General features: G+C 34.4%; 3 protein-coding genes across 4 annotated transcripts; 1 reads left to right on the plus strand and 2 right to left on the minus strand.

Annotated features, from left to right (window-relative positions):
* Nucleotides 1-3,547: 3,547 nt before the first annotated feature.
* Nucleotides 3,548-14,828, minus strand: LOC100178837 (palmitoyltransferase ZDHHC9). Of its 2 annotated transcripts, none has more exons than XM_002127594.5 (11): nt 14,715-14,828; nt 14,229-14,323; nt 11,477-11,598; nt 10,655-10,827; nt 10,092-10,253; nt 8,169-8,306; nt 7,558-7,609; nt 7,173-7,275; nt 6,057-6,269; nt 4,588-4,720; nt 3,548-4,372 (listed from the first exon to the last, which is right to left on the minus strand). In XM_002127594.5, the coding sequence occupies exons 1-11, from the start codon at nt 14,767-14,769 to the stop codon at nt 3,996-3,998; spliced, it is 1,623 nt and encodes a 540-aa protein (XP_002127630.1). In that variant the 5' UTR covers nt 14,770-14,828; the 3' UTR covers nt 3,548-3,995. The 2 variants fall into 2 exon arrangements, with proteins under 2 accessions (XP_002127630.1, XP_026695232.1); XM_026839431.1 differs by having other exon boundaries at nt 14,229-14,299; nt 14,715-14,822.
* Nucleotides 14,829-15,428: 600 nt separating this feature from the next.
* On the plus strand, nt 15,429-16,389 carry LOC100176520 (UPF0722 protein C11orf88 homolog). The gene has a single exon (XM_004227333.4). The coding sequence runs from the start codon at nt 15,866-15,868 to the stop codon at nt 16,238-16,240; it is 375 nt and encodes a 124-aa protein (XP_004227381.1). The 5' UTR covers nt 15,429-15,865; the 3' UTR covers nt 16,241-16,389.
* Nucleotides 16,390-18,138: 1,749 nt separating this feature from the next.
* Nucleotides 18,139-21,377, minus strand: LOC100186744. The gene is made up of 3 exons (XM_002127787.4): nt 21,192-21,377; nt 19,829-19,925; nt 18,139-19,274 (listed from the first exon to the last, which is right to left on the minus strand). The coding sequence occupies exons 1-3, from the start codon at nt 21,305-21,307 to the stop codon at nt 19,074-19,076; spliced, it is 414 nt and encodes a 137-aa protein (XP_002127823.1). The 5' UTR covers nt 21,308-21,377; the 3' UTR covers nt 18,139-19,073.
* Between the last annotated feature and the right edge of the window lie 800 nt (nt 21,378-22,177).

Below are 22,177 nucleotides of genomic sequence, written 5' to 3' on the forward strand. Positions count from 1 at the left end.
ATTTTAATAAACACGAACTTTCTTCTTCATCAGGAACAAATAAATATTTTATTTGTATTCTCCTCGCATGACACACAGACTCGGCTGATCTGCGAAGTTGATTTGATGCCAATAAAAACATGGCGATCCACAGCTTTATTTATGCATTAAGTCTACATTGCTGCAAACAAGTTAAACCTCTGTGCAAAATTTGTCGCAAATCGGATTTAGCAGCCACACTTAAATTTGACACACTACTCATGTAGTTTTTTAACTTTAGCTTGTTTTAAACGACTGTCGTTTTGCTGTTAGTTCCCTTTTTCTTCTTTTAATTAAACTGACTTCGTTATTGTATTCAAGAGTTGAATAAAATTTATGTTAAATCTCCTTCGATTTGAATTTAGAAAACGCTCTTCTGTGACGACAGCTTTTATGCTCACGAAAAGCGATGACAAATAATAAGATAACGCTTGCTTCTCCATACTGTATATAAAATCAAGGTCCCGTGAAACTATAATTTGGACGGCAACGAAAATGAGAAGATACGGTCACGGTGCTTGCGCTTTAAGCCAGCCGTTTAAGCCAGCCGGGGTGATGGATATTATAAGACAGACGATCTACGGGTATTGCTGGTGTGTGGGACAGAGGAGGTAATTACTGCAGGGTAAGACGGGATACCACTAACGGCCAAAACCCATATTTCCGAACCGTGTTTTTACCAATTAACGGTCATTTAGAATCGCGGAACTTAACGTTTAGGACCCTCCATTCTTTTAAAAGGAAAATAAATCACACTGAATCTTTTTTTCCGATTATAAACCACAGCAGTAATTATAAAGACAGTATAAATCCTTGAACAGTTTATATTCACGTTTTCGGTTCTATTTTCCTATTGCCTTCCAAACTGATGCAAGGAGTTCAATAAGCATACTACTGTTTGGGATAATAATAAGAAGGGTGATTCCGCATTAGCAAATTAGAGAAAGGGTATAGTCTCCAAGCAGTTCAGTTGTACGCCGAATACGGTGTTTTCATATTTACCTCATGCGCGCCGGCAAGTTTCCAAGCGTCTTTTAGGTTTCAAAGCGCAAGAGTGATTTGGAAAACAACAAAGTTCGTACACCGCGTCAAATAGTAGGCATAAAATTTGGCACACAAATTAAGTGTAAACCATTCTCTGTCAAAAAGGGATTGAAGATGTTTGGAAACAGAAAAGTTGGCGTGTCCACCCGTTTATACAATTCTTACTTTTCCTATGATAAACAATTCTATGTTAAAAAGTGTCGAAACTGTGTTGGGCCGAAGCAAATGCTTATACGAAAAGTACGCTGATGTTGTATTACATAGTTATGTTGTTTTATAATATAGTAGGGTAGGGATAATGGGACACCGTTTAACTCTGTTTTATCGTCCCATTTAGTAGTAAACAAAGAACATTCAAATAATTATAAAACTATATCCTCACGACTCCCATAGACTATAATATAGTAGGATGGGGGAAGATGGGACACCTTTAGCACATGATATCCTAAATTCCTGATCGTATTTTAAACAATTAACAACGGTATATAAGAGTCGTGGGGATATAGTTTTATAAATCTTTGAATGTTTTTTTGTTTACTATTAAATGGGATGAGAAAATAGAGTCAAAATGTGTCCCATCTTCCCCACCCTACTGTATTAATTTTTAAAACACAATGTTTCTTAAATACTACTATATAGTCGCGCCTATGGAGACTACTACGCAATGAAATTAAATACGTTTCTTGACGAACTTCGGTTTCGATTGTGTAACTAAAGCGATTTTACAGGAACTGAGAACTGTGAAACACAACAGCATTGCAAAGAATCGCGAAATTTTCAAAACATTTAAATCTCTGTTGGACTAAGAGTGAGCCTTCGGGTTTGAAGTAATTTGTTTTCGCTTCCAAGCATCCGTAACGGTTCGGGCGGCGTAGTTTATACAGATTATATTGGTTTGTCACATGAGGGTAAACAGGTCACATGACAAAGGTCGTGATAGATCCAAGCAAGACATACCGTGACCAGTGATGCGCAACGAAGAATTACCAGTGTTAACCAACGATTTTCTGTGTGACAACAAATTTTCGCTTTGTCTGAATTATCTTGGGGAAACTAGCGAATACTGTTAGATAAAGGCGAAAAAGAAAGGACGTCTGGATTTTATGTAAAGGGACATCGGTTTATATAGTGGTTTTTAGCATTGATAATAAAGATGAACTTTATAATGGGCAAAAAGCAAAACAACTTGCTCTAAATGTCATATCATCTAACTACAGGCTCGTAGTTGGGAACCACTTCACGAATAATTAGCGTTCGTCGTTTTCAAGCCTCGCATGTATAAAGTTACCTTCGCATAACTTCACGCAACACAGCAGAGAGAACAAAAGATTGCTTGTTCCGTCGAAACAACAGCGAAAAAAAGAGTTTTGTAAACTTTGCACCAAAAAGGTGCGGCGGATTATACCAAGGGGAGTCTACGTTTATATCGGTGTTGGATCAACAATATATATTAAAGATCATACGCAAAACACTATACAGGTATAAGTATAGTGGGGTGGGGGAAGATGGGACACCTGTTCATTCTATTTTCTCGTCCCATTTAGTAGTGAACCAAGAAAATTCAAAGAAATATAAAATCGCATTCTTACGACTTCTTTAGACCGTTGTTAATTGTTTAAAACATGATCAGGATATTTAATTATTGTGCGCTAAAGGTGTCCTATCTTCACCCAGCCTAATATATATCGGAAACTACTAAGCTACGAATCCAAATAAACAAACCAATGAATTTAATTTGTATTATTGTAGCATGGTAAAAGCAATGGCAGTTAGTATAACACAGGTGTGCCCTGTTTCATTCGATCACTTCGTGTCTGCTTACGAGTTACGACGTATATAACTTCGTGTGTTTGATTGTAACTTATACACTGCGACACTTAATCCATGGCTTGGTTCATAACAAACATCATCATTGTGGAAGCGAGTCGGTTGGTTGATTATTTGTGGCGAATTCTTCACTTTGTGAGCAAATAAACAAAAGTTGGCGGAAACAGAATTTGCTTCGACATCAGTTTACGCAACGACAGTTGCTATGATGGGACGTCACAATAACTTGGAGATAATTTGAAACCAATAAATGTACCGTGGGGTAAGATGGGAACTGTTGCACAAAATATCTTATATTTCCTAAACCTTGTTTTATAATTAACAACGTATTTGAGAGTAGCAAAGATACGGTTATTTGGTTCCGTAAATATTCTTTGTTTTTTACCAAATGAACAATAAAGTAGAATCCAAGCGTGGACCATCTTACCCCAACACTGTATATAGTCAATGCATCATAATACAGTTAACCAAATGATTTCAGAAACCTGTGTAAAGGAAATACAAATTTAGAAAAGGTTTCAAGCACACAAAACATAATACAAAACTTACCGTAGTAAACGTGGGGGTAAATAAAAAACAACAACTCGGATTCGAAATTCATAGGACTCTCTAACGCCCACGACGCGGTAAGATATTTCAAACACACGACAAACAACAATTACCATGGAATCGTATTATATTTCATAATTACGACATTATAATGAGTGCAAAAAAGAAACATGGGGAATTATTTTAGTAAAATCGATAAAAGTCAAAGCTTATTACAACTTTAAAGGTGTCTTGCATAGGGAAAAACCCTAACACGAGAATCTGCAACAACATAGAAATAACGCACAAGGCAAAATATCTACTTTAATAATATTTTGCAATAAAGAAGATATTTCCTATACCCCACTAATTCAACTGCAAGTTATGCTTCATAAAATCTTTAAACATAAAGCTTAATATTTCAGTAATTAGTTAAAGTGACCACACACCAAAATCCATACGTGCTTTGGCAACAGAACTAAATATTCTGATCAAATAGGAGGTTGGGGTGTTCATCATGGGATGTATTGAACGTTTAAAAGCACCCGCGTTATTTACAATTGGTTCAAGTTCAACTTTCAAACTGAACTTATTTTTGGCAACTTTGTCTTTTCTTGCGGTTGTGATGTCACAATGCCATTCTTCTTTGGCTCTTCTAACAATAATGTCCGAGAATCCGAAGACAAGACGGTGACAGTTGACACATCGTGGTCGCCGGTGCTACTCGTGTCTTTCGTGTCAACAACGGACACATCATGCACGCCATTAGTGCCCACCGGCCCCAAATGTTCGATGACAACATTAGGGTTTGTCTCGCTCTCATATGATACGGAGTTGTTACTGTTGTAGCTGATATGGGCAAGGGGCACCGATGTGACACCTCCACTAATAGATTGCATGGGGTAAGCATGGTGGGATATTGTGATGGATGGCCCGTTATCGTCGCTTGTGGAAACTGTCAATCAAAAACAAGAATATTTAAAAAAAGTAGCTCAAACATTGACATTGGTAGAAGAAAATATCGTACCACAATTTTTATTTATTTCTTTGAAAACGATAGCAAAGATCACGTCTTGGTTAAGCAGAAAAATATAAACAAAATATAAAAATTATCGTGGGAACAGACCAAATCTGGCCTATATAAAAAAAAGATAGAAATAATTTTTAAACCCGGAGCAGTTTGTTTGTCGTCAACGTCATTGTTTGGTTGTCGTGGATGCTGTGGTTGTCGAGGGTATGTGGCGCCCTCTGTGTCGTAATATTCGGCGTGGGTTTGGTGGTTGGAACCCGGTTGGCTGGAAGACTGAAATGATAAAGTTGTTTTAACATAGGTGAAAAAAACTTCGGTTGTATGGTCAGTTCCAATACAAAAATGAAAACAATATTTTATTAACAAGCTGGATAAAGCACAAAATTTTGGTCGGTCAATACCGTATGTACTGTCTAGCAGAATACCATAGCTATGTACACAGCTAACCAGGTACATGAAACATGGATTAAACTTGTTCATAGATTTAATTTGATCTTATAAAAGCTAAGCATATGCTACATGTTTAGTAGTTTATAAGTACCATGCTAGGGGTGTAGGCAGTGGCGCAGCCAGAAAAAAATAAGGGGGGGGGTTTTAATCAAAAAAATTTCCCAAATTTTTTTTTTAATAATTTTTTTATATTTATTTTTATGGTGTTTAAGGGGGGGCTGCGCCACTGGGTGTAGGGGTTTAGACAAAGTTGGCCAAATGCTCATCAATGATAAAACAGCACCCCTTGCTATAATAAAACAGCACCCCCTGCAGATAATATATTGGTTTCAATAAAATTTATGTATACATTTATGCCTGTTAAACTTGAAAACAAGGAATTATTGATTATTCAACATTTATACTTGTGAAACACTTGTGAAACACTTGTCTATTTTATAATTGCTACATCATATAACTGGGTGATGCCCAGGTTGTCCCATAACCCCACTTTATTGATATAAATATTAAAAATACATCGACCCAATTTTTGTGGAGCCAACAAACAAATACAAGATATATATGGCCGGCGTTGAACTGTTTAATATTTCAAACCTTTTGCTTTCTTTGGCATTTACACCAACAATATCAACCAGGTTATATTTTAATCAACGTACAGTTCATGAAATACACCCCGCATCACCATGGCACAGCATAGTTGCCATTGAAGCACAACTTACCACAGCAATTTGCTGCATGCCTTTTTATTAGGATGAAATATTATACTCAAGAAAACTAAATAGGCATTTTTTTACTGGATTAGAAAACACCGCTGCAGTAATTGCTTAATGTGATGGTGAATTTTACGGAAATAAACTAGTATTCGCTTCTATGTGGGTAAAGTCTGTGTTGAAGACCTGAAATTTAGGCTAGATTTGGCCTTTCACCGTAATAGTGTATGTAAAGCTCTATTTTAATCAGATTTTGCAGATTTTCTTCTGCAAAATACGTTGCGACATGCTATGTGACTATCATGGACTGAAATAGTCTGTTCGGAAAATCACTGTGCACTTACAAACTTATTAACAAACCTGCCTCAGTATTAAATCCATGGAACAAAATAAAAAGGGCTCCAAACACTACAAACTAAAGTGGTGAGAATGTCTTGAACCCCAAATACCTGTCCTTGTGTTCCTGATCCATAAGTTCTTCCATTGCTCCCATCTCTATGTGCATCAGGAGCAACATAATCATCTGATACAAATCCCCGCCGATCCAGCATTGAAGGAGGGAGTGGGGAACACAAGACGTAACAGCAGTTCTTCCACCACCCTCCCTGGTCAAACGGATTCTGGATTTCTCGATTTCGTTTCTTCGACCATGTTCCTTTAATCTGTGATGTAATAATGCATGTTATGACATCATATGCAGACAACATATTTAGGTTGAAAGTAGAATGAAACTGTAGGAAATAGATTTTATTCAGCTTGATCAGTAACAGCCAACAATGCGTTAAAATACCAGAAAAAATAAAACAGCTATATTAGCGAAAATCGGATTTTGAGATTTCCCAGAATCAGCTTGTGCATTTATAGCAAGGCATATTTTGCAATTGTTGTAACTGTTGTTAGTATAATGTAGTACTTAGTTCTATCTTGGTGAAAACATAAATTGTACTAATGATGTATTGCCAGTTCTTTGGTACAAAAAAAACTTTTTACCATAAGAGCAATTCCAAGTATTGTACATAACAATGGCCATTGTTTACTTATTAATCAATATATTGTTATTTAATAGAAAACTCATATTGATTAATGTTGTTAACAAGATATACTATGATATAATAATACATCATATTATTATATTAGATAGATTAATGGTACAGGTTTAATATCTCTTCCTGTTAAATATAGTGGTGTGGGGGCAGAATAAAGATCAAAGTGACAAATTAATCATCATATTATAAACACATTGTTTTTAGTTGCGAGCATATGTTTCTTCTGCAAGCACTTAACAAGTTTTTTTTTGCAGCAAAGTGGCCACTAATGGGTTGTGTATGTTGTCATATAGTAGGGTGGAGGAAGACGGGACACCTTTAGCACATAATATCCAAATATTCTAATCAAGTTTTAAACAATTGACAATGGCCTTTAGAGTCGTAAGAATAGAGTTTTAAAATTCTTTGAATGTTCCTTGTTTACTACCAAATGGGACAATAAAATAGAATAAAAATGTGTCCTAACTCCCCCGCCCTACTATATAATATTTAAACAATAAATACTGAACATCAACTCACATCTTCGTTAGTTGTAAGACTCCTCGCTACAAGATAGGAATGAAAACCCGACAATCCAATCACCGACCAAATACTGAAGAAACAAATCAACACTTCGAGGACAGTGAGGGGGGGTTAAGGAGGGTAAACATGGGGTTCGGGTGGTAAGGTAACATGACACCCAACTTTTACAACAGGGGGTTTGGAAAATCAGAAGAGGACATGGGGTTTAGGTAGTTTAATATGTGTCATGTATAGAGTACACTAACTTGGTTTATTGGGTGACTATTTCTTTCACAAGATGTATTTTGCTTTTTTAGATATATACACATATCATCTAATAAGTAATAAATGAATTATCATTTTAACATAATATTCATATTTTATTAAAATATTAAAAGGATATCTTCCAGGACTTATCTTAAGAGCTTCCAGGAATCCACCTTGTAGACCAGATACTGTAGGATAAAATATAGATGTCAAAAAACGGATTCATGTATTTTTATAAAGTTATGTTATTGGTGTAGGGTGTTTAATGATGTCAATAAACTATGTGGGGATTTCTCTTTTTTATATAACAGACTATCTATCAAAAAATGCAAGAATTTATATATATATCTACATATAAACATTACAAGGGTATCGATATAAATAAAATTAGGTGGTTTTTTGTACAGATACTTTGTAAGATAACAGCAAAGTTGGGAATTTTTTGGCAAACAATTAAAGCAAGCTTTGAACTTATGTATGGTGTAATTTGACTAATTTCTTAATGTTTTATTGGAGACTTTTAATAGAAATGACAAATTACCAAGAATTAAAGTTCATACTATGCAGTCTAGTAATGATTTTAGGAGACATTTGGTCACATATCATTTCCGTGTGACAATTAAATCAATGTGTATATAACTTGAATATGGGGTGAACAAATACATTATGTTATTTTAAAACAACTTCAAACAAACCTTCAATATGTTAAAGTTATTGTAATAAAATATTTAAACAAAAACAACTTACAAAGTATAATATGTGTCACAGAGAAACTGAATATGAACAAACAAAGCAATGTTAGTGATGTCACAAATAGAAAGAAGTAGCGATAATTTCTTCGTCCGACACAGTTCCCCACCCACGGACAATGATGGTCGAAGTTTTCTGAAAATATTTCATCATAATTAACATTATGACATCACAGAATTGACTTGATGACATTTACTTTCAACTTAATTGTTAACAATGACATTTCATTTTTGACATCATAATAGCTTCGGGGTTTGAGAACTTTATGCATTATTGTTTCACAAAACTAGTATACAACTAACCCATCGTTTTTTTAATATTGTTTTAAAATATTCTGTTACTTTTGTTATCAGCCATAAAGCACTATAGACTTATTGATTAAACATTGATAAAGTATTACAGAATGGCTGGCCAAACATTGAATAAAATTAAGAATTATGTACAACCTTTTTTATATTGAATAAGCAAAAAAGTATGGAAAAAAATTGAGAAAAATAGTAAAAACTTGAACAACACAAATGATGGTTTTGAGACAAATAGCAAAAATATAAAACCAAAAAGTCTGTTATGAGATAAACAACAATTGAAATAAAAAACGACCATTTTAAGATAAATAGCAATTGAAATAGACTTCACACTCATATTTAACACTGCAAGACATCGTGGATTGCTGCAGTTATACAACACATGGTGTGGTTACACCGCATGAATTATTGAACTTGTGTATTTAGACTTGAGGTTCAACGTTCTTAGAAAGATTGAAATATTCACACAAAAGCTTGGGAGTTCACACGTATGCTTGGGAGTTGTGAGCATGAATGTCAGTGAATATGATTGCTTGCTTCATGTTTTAATTAAATGTTTAATTAAATCTACTGCAGTTATTATGATACTGGCTATGGGACCATACAATATTGTTGCTGTCTTTATTTAATTAATTATTGAATATTAATTAGGATTATCATTCTATAACAATAACATGGATTTGTAAGATGTGTGTGAATAGCATACTCAAGTACTCAACAATCATATTATTTTAATTCTTAAAAATGTCTTTTATAAAATTAACAAAACCAATCACAAATTTTAACTCTGGCAGTTATATAAGGTTCCCACTTTATCCTTAAAACAAACAAATTAAACTTATTACTGCAATATAGTAAAAGGCTCCACCTTTATAGCCATTCACAACATAGAAATCATATAATAAGGTACTCAACTAAATATGAAGAGTGCTCAATAATTTGAATGTTAAAGAAACAAACACACTTCAACTAAGTGTGTTAAGTGTTATTGTATATTAGGCTGCACTTCAAAATTTAATTATTTTCATTGTTAGTTTAGTGGCATAATTTTCACACCAATCGCATAGACCCTAAAATCCAGTTAAAGTATGAACTCTAATATTCAATTTACTTCGGAAGGTAAGAAAATGCCTTAATCTTGACGGAACAAAGTTAAAGTGATGTAAGCCACCATTATAGTATCATATAAAGTGAAAGTGAACAGCAGAATACAGTAGTTATCATAAGTGTTTTTCATAAGGAAAATTTCGAATACTAGCAAGCTAAACTTGCCATTTAGAATATCAGTTCAGGCGACATTTAAATGGGACACCGACATTTACAATTCTGTGGCATTTACATTCCTTTAATCAGTTTAACCAAGATGACATTAATTAACAATGATGTGGGAATAATGTGCAAACTTTGGCCTAATTTTTAGGTCTGCCTTGCCATAAGACATAACCCATATGAAATATAATGTGCGTATTGCATATATAATGTTGGGTTTATAAACCATCTTTGCTAAAAATCTCAGGTTTTATGCCATGCTACACTATAAGACCCCACGTCCCACCCATATGGAATAAAAACTGTAGGCTTAAAGTTTGTCAAATAACATCTAATCCCAACTTACCCACGCAGTTGTCGCACATGCTACAATGGGAGGCTCGGGGAGGTCGGAATATTTTACAGGTGAAACAATATTTCAGTTTCATAGGCGTCCCGTTAATAGTGATATCTAGTGTACGAGGTGGGGGCCGATATTCTCGGGTGTTTTCGTCTCTAGCTTGCTGGTCTAAGATGGAAAAGATATGTTAGTTTTATATGTGGCATTGAACGCCTAAATGTTAATTGCTTGTTTGGTTGTAAGAAAGAGTGTCAAAAACTTTTTATGCTTGCTGATTTAAGATAGGTGTAAAAGTATATTATTAGCAATTAAGTATTTTATTATAAATATTACAGATGTGCCCAGAATTTAAAACCTTAAATGAACACAACCTATTTATGCTTATATGGCGGGGCAACTACAGTCGTAATAACATGGGTGTTCTGTTTCATACACCTCGTGCCTGCTTACCAGTTACCAGGTATGTAACTTTGTGGATGATAGTATGCAAATTTCATAAATTTTACAAATTTTATTGCCTAAGGGCATAGATATACATTTATGTTTCTATGTGAAAATTCCTTCTTTACCTTGTAAACACCTTTCAAGATAAGCAGCTTCCTCGGGGGTTGATCGGGGTATAATCCCTGGATCGCTCCAAGCAGTTCGGAGTAAACATCCCATGTTAAATAGGAAGAGGAGACCACAAGCGATTGGGATGAAATATCCATAAGGAAGATGGGTAACCAACGTTAATCTGCACCTGGGGTGGGTGGGGGTTTAAAGGGAGCCATGTTATTGTTAAAGTAACCGTTAGGGTGATGCACTCTGAACAATGTTGTTAGTCAGCTGTTTGTTAAGTCACTATTGTAGTGTATTTTGCACTACAATGTATGCGTTAAAAGTCCTCAAACTATGGAAAAATATGAGGTAAAACTAATACACTGTGATAAAATGAACAACTCCGCCTAAATCTTAAATCCTATGTTGTGCCACCTGCCAGGCTGTAAGACCTTACACATATAATAGATTAGACTATGCTGTACAATACAATGTTGTTGCTGCCAATTGATTGCACAAATTTTTCCAATTAGAGCTGTAAGAAGCACCAACAACACATGGTGCTGGTGTTCTTTAATTGGATCCTTTGTATGAACATTGATTTTTGAATTATTGCTATTCGTAGTAAGGAGAAACTCCACACCACTATCTCAATGTTGTTGTAACTGACTAGCACGCGATATAATACCAATAACTAATAAACCAGTGTCAGATATATGAGGTGGGACAGACTGACACAAAAATATTCTTTTAAAAAGTGATCAGTTTGCAAACTACTAAAACTAAAGGTTTAGTGACCCCAATATTTTTGGATTTATTGGTTGTATAGAAAAATAATAAAAAATTCTCACTCGAATCCAAAGAATAAGGCAACTGTGACGAGAATAAGGCTGATTGTGAAGTAAAGAATCCCTGTTTGGCGCGCCATGATAATACGACCATCACATAAGAACTTGTTGCGGCCGGGAAATATCTGAAATAATAAAAAATAGAACAAAATTATGAGCTGAACTTTAGGGGTGACTGGGGACACATTTAAAAAAAGGGGGGTGATGTTTATCAACCCAGTTTTACATCTAAAATAGCTTTAAATTTGCTGTCAGTGGTCTTTACAAAGCAGAGAAAAAGTATATGTACTGCAATCACCACATTAATCAATGAGGTTCCCTATGTTTAAGTGTCAGTGAATTTTAGCAATGCCACCTAAGATTTTATTAAAATTAGGAAACAAAACAACAAACACTAGATAACATACATAAAACCACCTAGCATGACATATTGGTTATTTCGTTATACGCAAATTTATCTCAAAACCTGCCAGACACGTTGTCATTATACAGCATATAGATTGATTAGTTGTCACATGCAACAGTTATATCCAGACATGTAGCAGCTTACATGAAACATGGATGTATCTATCATACACAGAACAATCGTAATCAATATATAGTAGGGTGGGGGAAGGTGGGACACCTTTAGCACATAATATCCAGATATTCTGATCGTGTTTTAAACAATTAACAACGGTCTGTGGAAGTCGTGAGGATACAGTTTCATAATTCTTTAAATGTTCTTTGTTTAATACTAAAAGGGACGAGAAAATAGAGTTAAAAAGTGTCCCATCTTCCCCCATCCTACTGTACAATATTTATTTTGGAGTAAGAAACTTTAACTGGTAAGATGTAGATAAAAAGTTCCAAGTCCAATGCACTTTAAAAAACTTTTTTAAGATATCTATTATAGGCCTAGCTATACATATACTTGGTATTGTCATTTATTAATACCGGGTAAAAAAAAGTTTTTATTTATATATAAAGTTGTTAAATGGGACACTGCAGTACCACACCTGATAACTTACATAAAGTTTATAGTTTATTAAACACAATGTTTCTAAGAATTCGCAAATTAATTATTTGCCACTTGCATTACCACTAGTCTCTCTTACCACATACAACTTATAACATATTATACATTCTGGCCAACTAATCAAGTACAACAACAAAAACACTACAAATATTTATTCCATAACCAAGGTTATAATTCAAATATGGACATGAAGGCATCACTTGTTTACAGTGAATGCTAACTTCAAACTTGTTGTTTTGTTTAATTGATTGGGAAAAAAGGGAAATTGACGTTTAAGGAAGTGACCTAGTGTATTGTTTATTACATCATAATGAAGTTCCTTGTCTTGTTAACAAAGCATTGAGCTAACCTCAGTGTTTTATTTTGTGTTAAAATTATAATCAGCTATAAGTAGAAACTGAGCATGGTGTATTTCTTGAGTAATTTTGAAAGATATAATTACAAAGCAACTTATACACGCGGCATGAATAATTTAAATGGACACAACCCACATATTTCTTGAGTTAAATATAACACACCATTATACAATGACACTTGCATAGGAAACTAATTATAAATGAAGGAGGCAATTGGTTTCTAGATTGAACGTTTAAAATAAATGATTTAACCGAGTGTCTTGAACAATAATTAAACATAGGTGAATATTTAATGGATATTGATTTATCCTAATTCACTGTTAGCCAAGAATAGCAGATTTAACTTGTGGTTATTTTTTTATAAAAACATGTTGAAACTTTAAAATGTCCTACAAAAAAAATCCATCAATGGTTACATTAATAGTATTGACTGATATGATGGTTTAATTTAAAATGCTCAACCACGCAAGTATTTTAATAATTTCACTCCTTCCAAATGTGTGTAGTAAACATGTCAATATTTACCACCACATTGACGTATAAAGGTTGGAAAATAAATTCAGTTTATTGATTTAAGATGATCTAGAAATATTTTTTTATCGACAAGTTAAACAAAAACGATTAAAACATATAGATTTCCTCCAAAGATTTTTAAAGAGGCTTTTGATGAATAATATCTTTCATTTTTACAAGCACAGAATTACTTTTTAAAATGTTTTATTCTTCAAATATGCTTGAAATTAGTTGAAACTTCTACATTAAACATAACATGCTACATCATATGAATGAAATATTATTTTAAAACTATCCAAATACCATAATACTCTGAAGACTAGAAATAGAATAAGATACAAGCCATGAACATCGTATGTGGCTATACCAGCTGGAAGGATATTACACAAACTACATAACAACTGCATTGATAAAAAACAACCTTAAACCTACTGATTTCACACGCTATAGTGACTATAGCTATCACACAGAAACACTATACACTGCATATGCGGCGATATGCCTATGAACTACAATATAGTCAACGCACATGCCATACCAACAAGATAGAAATCTCACAGTATACCAACTAAATATTACACAGTGTACCAACTAGATATCACACAGTATACCAACTAGATATCACACAGTATACCAACTAGATATCACACAGTAAACCAACTAGATATCACACAGTGTACCGACTAAATATCACACAGTATACCAACTAAATATCACACAGTATACCAACTAAATATCACACAGTATACCAACTAAATATCACACAGTATACCAACTAAATATCACACAGTGTACCAACTAGATACCACACAGTGTGCCAACTAGATATCACACAGTATACCAACTAAATATCACACAGTATACCAACCTCCCATTTCCTTAATCTCCTTATATTTGGTTGATGAATTGGTGAGCTTGATGATGTTGTTGATATTCTTGCTGTGGAAGATGAATCGACATGAGCTGCACATTGGGATGATAGGTGTTAGTATGGTTGGATACATTTATACAACAAGCATTCACTATTGAGTCATAACATGGGTGTCTTTATATACCAGACAGTACAGGCACACTCTGTGTATCAATGCATTTCAGGTTTACTGTTAGTTGTCTTCGTATACACCAGATATATGGTGTATTTATTATACACCATACACTTCATGCCCACTGCCAAGTTATAACATAGGTGTCTTTTTTATACCGAAAACACATGGTGTATTCATACACCTCATGTTCACTGTCACACATTGTGTAGTCATACACCTCATGCTAAAAATAGAGAAACAACATTGGTGCTTTTATATATGACCTAATATTATAAAGTTAATGGAACATAGAAATCCCATAAACGAACCTGGTGACTTGGCAGCTGAGTTTCGTTCAGACGCCGACGCCGGAGAGGCCGTCATTACACTGTAACGTTTCGAAAACAGATTTCTTTATTTTATTTATCCACCTACAAGAAACTGTAACAAAACATGGCGGATATTTAGTATTTGAATAATAAGTTAGGAAGATCAGTATCCCACTATCAAATACTTCAACTTAACTGTGTATTGTACAGACTCTGGTTTACACTGACACTTCTGTACCTTATAAATAATGAAATAAACAATTTTACAAATATAGAACAGTTCAATTCAATAAAATACCGAAGAACCAACGGAAAACAAATTAAAACAACACGACTACGAAAGCATTACTATGCCAACGATATACAGTTGATAATACGGAATATACAGCTAATTTCATGAACAATCCTCAAGTTAGTTTATTAGTACACACATATATAAAAATTAGTAATTAATTAACCGTACACTCACAACTTTCTGCACGAAACTTTCTTCGCAAAATAAACTAGACTTTCGGGAGTCACCAGATGTACGTAAATGCAATCCGCCTCCGTGACAACTTTAGCGCGTTTGGTGTCTTGCAAAAACGCATAAAATTCAAGTCAAGTTAATTATATGAATTTAAACATTCTATTTTATTTTTAAATTATATTTCCAAGACTTTTTGTCACATCTAAACAACTATTTGTTGGGCCACAAATGTGAACGGGGAGTTTTACTTATGATATCTATAAAACAGTATATTGTCTCTATTACCTACTGTTGCTATAGTAACTTCAAGATAGACGCAATTTCAGAATCGCAAACAGAAAATGTTCTATTAGCATATTACAAAGAAATTCCAAGATCTTATACAAACAATCACGCGTGCTACGAATAAATGTTAGTGATTATTCATAGAATTATTGTTTCTTTTAAAGAAAAGTGCCGTAGTTTTAATGGAGCAGAAAGATGTTTAGTTTTTCGAATGTGATTTTTAATTGTAGATTTTACAGGCCAAATTTGTTTACTAAGTATATTTTCACTGCAGTATCTTCGATAACTTAACGCATAAAGAGAGGTTGGTTCTATGTAGCATTAGTTGTATAATTTTTTTTAACTTTTAAAATCAGCATTTTTGTAGCTCGTAGATGTGTGTTTTTGTAACCAAGTAATGGACAAAAAAGATAAATCATCAGTTCCGCATCTGATGTCGTTTTCTGGTTCGTCACCTGAAGATGTTGAACACGCGAAGAGCTTTTGGCGATCTTTGAATCTTCATCCACCTCTGGAATCTCGTTTGGTCTCCGCCGATATCAGACAGCGACTCAAGGTCGCCACCGTGCGGCCGAAGAATGACGAGTTAGCGGTTGAATGTCTAGCAAGCGAGAACGAACGTTTCATGAAGCAAGCGCATGAACTGGAAAAAGCTGACGAACGAATAAAATATCGCGCACTTGCGCAACAGAGAGAACAAGTCTTAAACTTGCTTTACCGTCAACGAGCTCAGCGAATGGCAAAAGAAATGATTTCACGAAACCATCGATAGCGTTTTTACCACTCCTTTATTTTGCCACATATTAAATTTACTTTTGCTGCTACAAACTGCCATATTTTAACACAGTTTGCTTCGACACTCGTCGTTTGTATTCAGTTTACGTAAAATTTGATATACTTTTCGAATACGATAGCGAATAGCACATTATTAAAACAAAGAAGAAAAGGAAATCAACAGCAAAACAACAGTGATTAAAATGAATAACAAGTCCAAGAAACAGCAGATTCTTAAGAAATATAATCCAGGAAACTGGTATTTCTGGCCCAACAAACTTCACGTATTAAAAGCTGTAACGATAGTTTCTCGAACAACACACGTGTAATTCTAAATTTAGGTTTCAAGCACTCATAGCGCATTATTGTGTACCTATCCTAATAAAATATTTTATTAGAAATAAAATCTGCCTACAAAATATTTTGTCTTTCAGGAACACAATAACGTAAGTCAATTAATGTAATGATCATTTCTCGTGATATATATCACGTGCGTGTTTGCGTATCCTCATGACTCTAAAATATACGACTTTGTTTTGTTCAAACATGATGAGGAAATACTGAATTTTAAATCATATTACGATGTCCGTATTTCCCCACAGTACTTTATACTGTACACCAAACGTCCGTTTAGCAAACCGTATATTCCCCTACAGTTCCAGTAAATCATATGTGTCAATTGAAATAAGCGGAAATAGGAATGACGTCACATTACCAAGTTAAAGTCACGTGGCATGAGCTGTCTTCACTTAATCACGTTTGATTGTGGGAAAGATTACGTGCATATATATGTAAACTAGTCAACAATATGATCATCTGTTTTAACAAGCCCATTATTTAACTGAACAATGGTCAAGTTTCTATTAAATAAGTAGAATGTAAAAAATATAAAATACTCATTTTGTTCTATGCTATAGAGTGGGGGAGGATGGGACACCAAATATCCTGATTGCATTTTAACCAATTAATAACGTTCTGTGTGAGTCGTAAGAACACAGTTTTATAATTTTTTACAAATTCTGTTTAGTGTTTACTACTAAATAAGACGATAAAGTATAATGAAAAGGTGTCCCATCTTCCTCAACCCTAGTATAATAATGATGAAGTCCTACAGTGTAGCTTACCAAGAGTACGGAATTTATGTCAAAGTTGCCTGATAACCACAACGTTTATGCGCGTTACTGTCTGCCGTCTATATTGCGAATTGCGGTCTAAAGTTAAACCCAATGGTTATTCCCGCACGAATACTGAGCCGACGTAGCCTTATCGTCGTTGTTAATATTTCGAACCTTTTTTTATGTATTCAAGGCTGCTTTACGATCATATACGATCTCGTGCAAACTTGTAAAAGGCTTAAAATAATCTTTAGTGTGTGACTAAGCAAGTTTTTAAAGATTGTATTAAGCAAACATTAAGCGGTGTGTTAAGATGGGTGTGCCGTATCCACGCAACCAACAAGACACGCTGTGGATTTTGACAAGCTGTTCTTGTCTATTATAATACGTAGACACAGAATAGGCTACACTAAAAATTTAAACTACATCGTGATTCGTGTTAACCTCCGTTTAAAACATAATAGTTCTTCCGCAACGAGCACTGATGGAAAATTTTTGGAAAGAGCCACTAACTTAGATGTGTGGGAAATGTGGGACACGTGTACGTAACAGAACAGCCATGTTATAATGACTGTCGCTTTCTTGCGAGGAGAAATAAGATACTTTCATTCATAAGTTAGGACTATGTATAATACTACCATACCTGACCAGTTTTAAACCATCTGCATCTCAATATCAATATAGTGAATATTAATGGGACAGCTTGGCTGATATTTCCCACCACCCACCAGGATATGAATGAGAAAGTCCCTAAAGGTCTAACTTATCAAATACAGTAAAATAGATTCCATTCTTGTGGTTTATTTACATATACAAGTACTGTTGATGGTTCGCCCAACACAGTGCAAATACATTAGGTTTGATTTATTATATTACATAGAATAAAACAATTTGAACAAAATTATAGATAAAAAACAATTCGGGCCAAAATAAGTTTAATTCATTTGATTGAAATTAGGATTCTTACAGAACAGAAGGCATTGTTATCCCACACTGTAAGTAACATGGCAACTTATTAAGCAATAAACAACATATTGTGAACCAACAATGAACCAATTGATAATGATTATGACATCACAGTTGCAATAATCACCTGCACCAAAAACACCCACAACGCTACGATATAACATTTCTAAGTCCACACCTGACTACAAATAATAACCGACATCTACCAACGTAAACATTTGTGTTGTAACAGAAGGCACATTATGGCATCATAATAAGGTGTTTGAGAATAATTAATAAACTAATTGTGATGTAACATACAGAAAAGTGAATTAAAATAGTTAGGAAACTGATTGGTTGAAAGTTAATTTTCATATTTAAAGATGCACATAGTTTGCTAGTAGTCCAGCTCTACTAAGTAAATACCGTTTTAGAGAATAAAGTCAAATAACAAAGCAATTCTTGGATACGAAAATGATTTTGATTGGTTTGATTTAAATGAATATACTTAAATAAATAAAATGATAATGAAACATACATATTGTTTCTATGTTATGCATAATATTGTGTTTATGAGCGTTTCTTACATAGGTGGAAATAACAACAAGTTTCTTGCATTAATTTTGAACTGGTAATGGCACAATATGTCCTTGGTTGTTCCTCGCATTACATGCATGTATTGGTGACAAATCCAGTTTCATAAATCTCAGTTTGATTGAATTTTCAACGAAGAATGAAGAATGTGCAAATAACAACAGATGGTTCCAGTTTCTACAAAAATTTTGCGAAAACGCCAGTAACGTTTGCAGTCACGTTCTCAGCATGACTCGGCGCTAGTAAAAATGGGTTTTCGAACGCGTGCCAAAGAGGTTTTTCCTTAGCGTAAAGTTCTGAATAAGATTCTGTGTTTTCCTGAGTCTTGCCCTTTTCATTCAACACCATACTAAATATGGAAACAGGAGCTGTGTTTGCCTTGGAAACAAAAATAAACAAATTTAAAATTGTTTTTATTATTTGATACATTGAAGGTGCCAGGGTGAAGAACCCATGATATGACTTACACCTGTTCTGCTCAATTCCCCTAGAACTGTATTTTAAGTAAGCATTGCCACATTATAAGAATTACCACTTGCCAGTCAAACAGGTTTAAGGAATAAACGGGCAAAAACAGGTTTTGAATTTATGTAAAGTTAATAACATGTTTTAGAAGTTGCCAAACATATCTATATGAAATATTTTAAACTATTTTAATTGGTTGTTTAGTGAGATAGTTTGGGCTTTAGTGGAATTTCCCATTTCCACGTAAACAAATTAAGGAACGAGACAAAATCAATCATAATCAACATTCCTGGTTTCCTATTTTCGAAATAACTTTCAGCCCCCAAACCACAAGTACACACCGCACTCATCTTTGCTCTGCTTATATTTATCCTCGCATGTATTATGCAGAGCAGAACGAACCCTTCCAAAAGCTTTTGTTTGTTTTACACTGTGAATATTTTATTAGAGTATTTGTTGCAACTTACGTTCATGCATAGACTAAGGTGAATGATGGCAACTCCAATTAGGAAGCAAACTCCAAACATTGTGAAGAAATGGAATAGAATGTAACTTTCATGACCTCTGTGTATAATACAACATATGTATAAGTTTTCTCATACAAATTGGTTCTACTCAAATGAGAGACTGACAATGCCATTTAGGCAAAATATACAATATATCTTATCTTTATTTTTATTATATAATTGGTTGGACTTGGTTGTTGTCTGTTACGTTTTCATAGCACCAGACCTTTACTATATACTAGTTACAAACACATTGAACACAAGACTAAATAATTAATACACAGAAGGTACAGCAGAAAGCAGTAGTATATGGTGGTTAAATATAGTGCAAAATTTGTGTGGTTACTATACAACTTTCAATTTAATAATACTGATGTATTTGTATGCACTAATATAAAGGTACTGTGTCCATGTAATCCTTGTTTATTTATAATGCACCTAAGTTCATATTAGGATCTAGTTACAAACTTTGCAATGTTTAACCATGCAGCAAGCCAGCAAGCTGCAATGAGGTTATGACTGCCAACCACTTGTGGTCGAATAAAACAAACACACCAAACCAAGGTTGATACCCAAGCACCTAACATAAAGTTAATATATAAGGTTGGGTGGCTGGGTCGTTTCATGAAGAAAAATCGGTCAACTAGATTAACAGTGGGGACTTTTGCTCAGTAAACTTAAACAGCCTTTAATATCTTTCTTAAAATGTTTGCTAAACACTTCAATCTATTAAACAATATTAGTTTTAGGAAAGTATATTTGTTGGACTTGGAGTAGTTCTTGAGTTAAGCAACTCAGGTTTTTAAAATCCAAATGACAGAATCATGTGTTTCCAACATACTATGAGAATTAGTTATCTTTATAGCAGTTATGGCAGACGTTATAACACGGATTTCCCATCCATTAAGTGGATTGCCCAAGGATGCACATCATTGGTGATCACATTAAGCAATTAACCCTGTAGGCCAATCCTATATTAGCGTCATAGACGGCAAACTTTTATAAATGCAGAGGAAGCAGTGATAATTAAACACACAACTTTGTAAAACAAATTTCACCTAAATGGTTCTAATGTTTACTGATAAATGCAAAACTATGAAATAGGCATGCCCATACTGCCACACCAGGTTTTACACATGATATGATAAATACTCTAATCTAAACACCTAACCACAGCAGAAATTTAAGGGTAAATACGAAAAACCTGATCCCTGCCTATACTAAAGCGTTGTTCTGCCCATACTGCCACACCAGGTTTTACACATATGATAAATAATCTAACCACATAGCCACAGTATTGGACTTCAAGTCAAACATGAATTACCTGATTCCTGCATATAATCGATCCTCCTGATTGGATGGGAGCTTCCCATTGTTCTCTGAACATCCCGGATCTTCCGAAAATCTTCTACGAACTTCTTCATTTTCTCTCCCATCCATTCCAATACATCAACAAATGTAACCTTATTATATAAATGTATTGTCGTACCTGCAAGAATACGTAAGAATAAATGAAGTGCTAAAGTGACATTTAGGATTAGTAGCTACTAGCTAGTGGTTACTAGTAAGGGCTAGTATTTTTGGGGGTAGCAGTTACAGTTTAGTAGATAGATTGTGGGTAGAAGAGTGGAGCAGGTGGGTGCCCTCCACCTGCCGCAGTAGACTCTGAACTGTGACCGCCTTCACGACTCCCGAGATCTGCACCCCCTTGCTCTACATGATCCAACTCGTAGGAAGCTAACGACTACAAAAGGCCAGGTTCACAACTCAGTTTGTTAATAAACAACAACAAACGACATCATGCTACAGAAAATGTCTCTTTGTCCTAATATTTCATTGGTATAAGCCAGCATTGTTATGTGTTTTATGTGATGACTCATAGGAAACGATCAAAGGACATACAAGGTTGCACAAACTAATATCATTACGACATTACGCCAGACAACTGTTTAATATTCAATCTTTATGCATAAAATTAAACTTGGATAAAATGTAATGTTTTTGTGCTCAAAGCACAATCGACCACTATAGAACCACATAGAAGGATTCTTCACTAACACCAACTTTTGAAATATAAAATACCAAGTGGAACATGCAAATCTAACTAACACTAGTCACTATCTCTATATTTGAACACTTTTATCCAACACCACTAATACACATTTAGAAATCATTATCTGTGTACCTTTACATTTAAGTGATTCAAAATGATTTATTCATTTTTGGGTCCGGCGCCCTGGCATAGTGGTTAGCGCGCCTGCGTGTAACCCAGAGGTAAAGGGTTCATGGCTCGACGCTGCTACCATTGTG

Source organism: Ciona intestinalis, unplaced genomic scaffold (genome assembly GCF_000224145.3).
Source record: "Ciona intestinalis unplaced genomic scaffold, KH HT000262.1, whole genome shotgun sequence".
Classification (NCBI taxonomy): Eukaryota; Metazoa; Chordata; class Ascidiacea; order Phlebobranchia; family Cionidae; genus Ciona; species Ciona intestinalis.

Bases quoted from the DNA above. Each gene is read 5' to 3' on its own strand.
- LOC100178837 (XM_002127594.5), bottom strand. From the start codon at position 14,769: ATGACGGCCTCTCCGGCGTCGGCGTCTGAACGAAACTCAGCTGCCAAG. The intron at 11,599-14,228 runs GTTGGTATACTG...TTATTATTTCAG, and splicing joins GGAGATTAAGGAAATGGGAG to ATATTTCCCGGCCGCAACAA. The intron at 6,270-7,172 runs GTGAGTTGATGT...ATTACATCACAG, and splicing joins GTCTTACAACTAACGAAGAT to ATTAAAGGAACATGGTCGAA.
- LOC100176520 (XM_004227333.4), top strand. From the start codon at position 15,866: ATGGACAAAAAAGATAAATCATCAGTTCCGCATCTGATGTCGTTTTCT.
- LOC100186744 (XM_002127787.4), bottom strand. From the start codon at position 21,307: ATGGATGGGAGAGAAAATGAAGAAGTTCGTAGAAGATTTTCGGAAGAT. The intron at 19,926-21,191 runs GTAATTCATGTT...TATTATACACAG, and splicing joins CGATTATATGCAGGAATCAG to AGGTCATGAAAGTTACATTC. The intron at 19,275-19,828 runs GTAAGTTGCAAC...TTTGTTTCCAAG, and splicing joins ACCTTAGTCTATGCATGAAC to GCAAACACAGCTCCTGTTTC.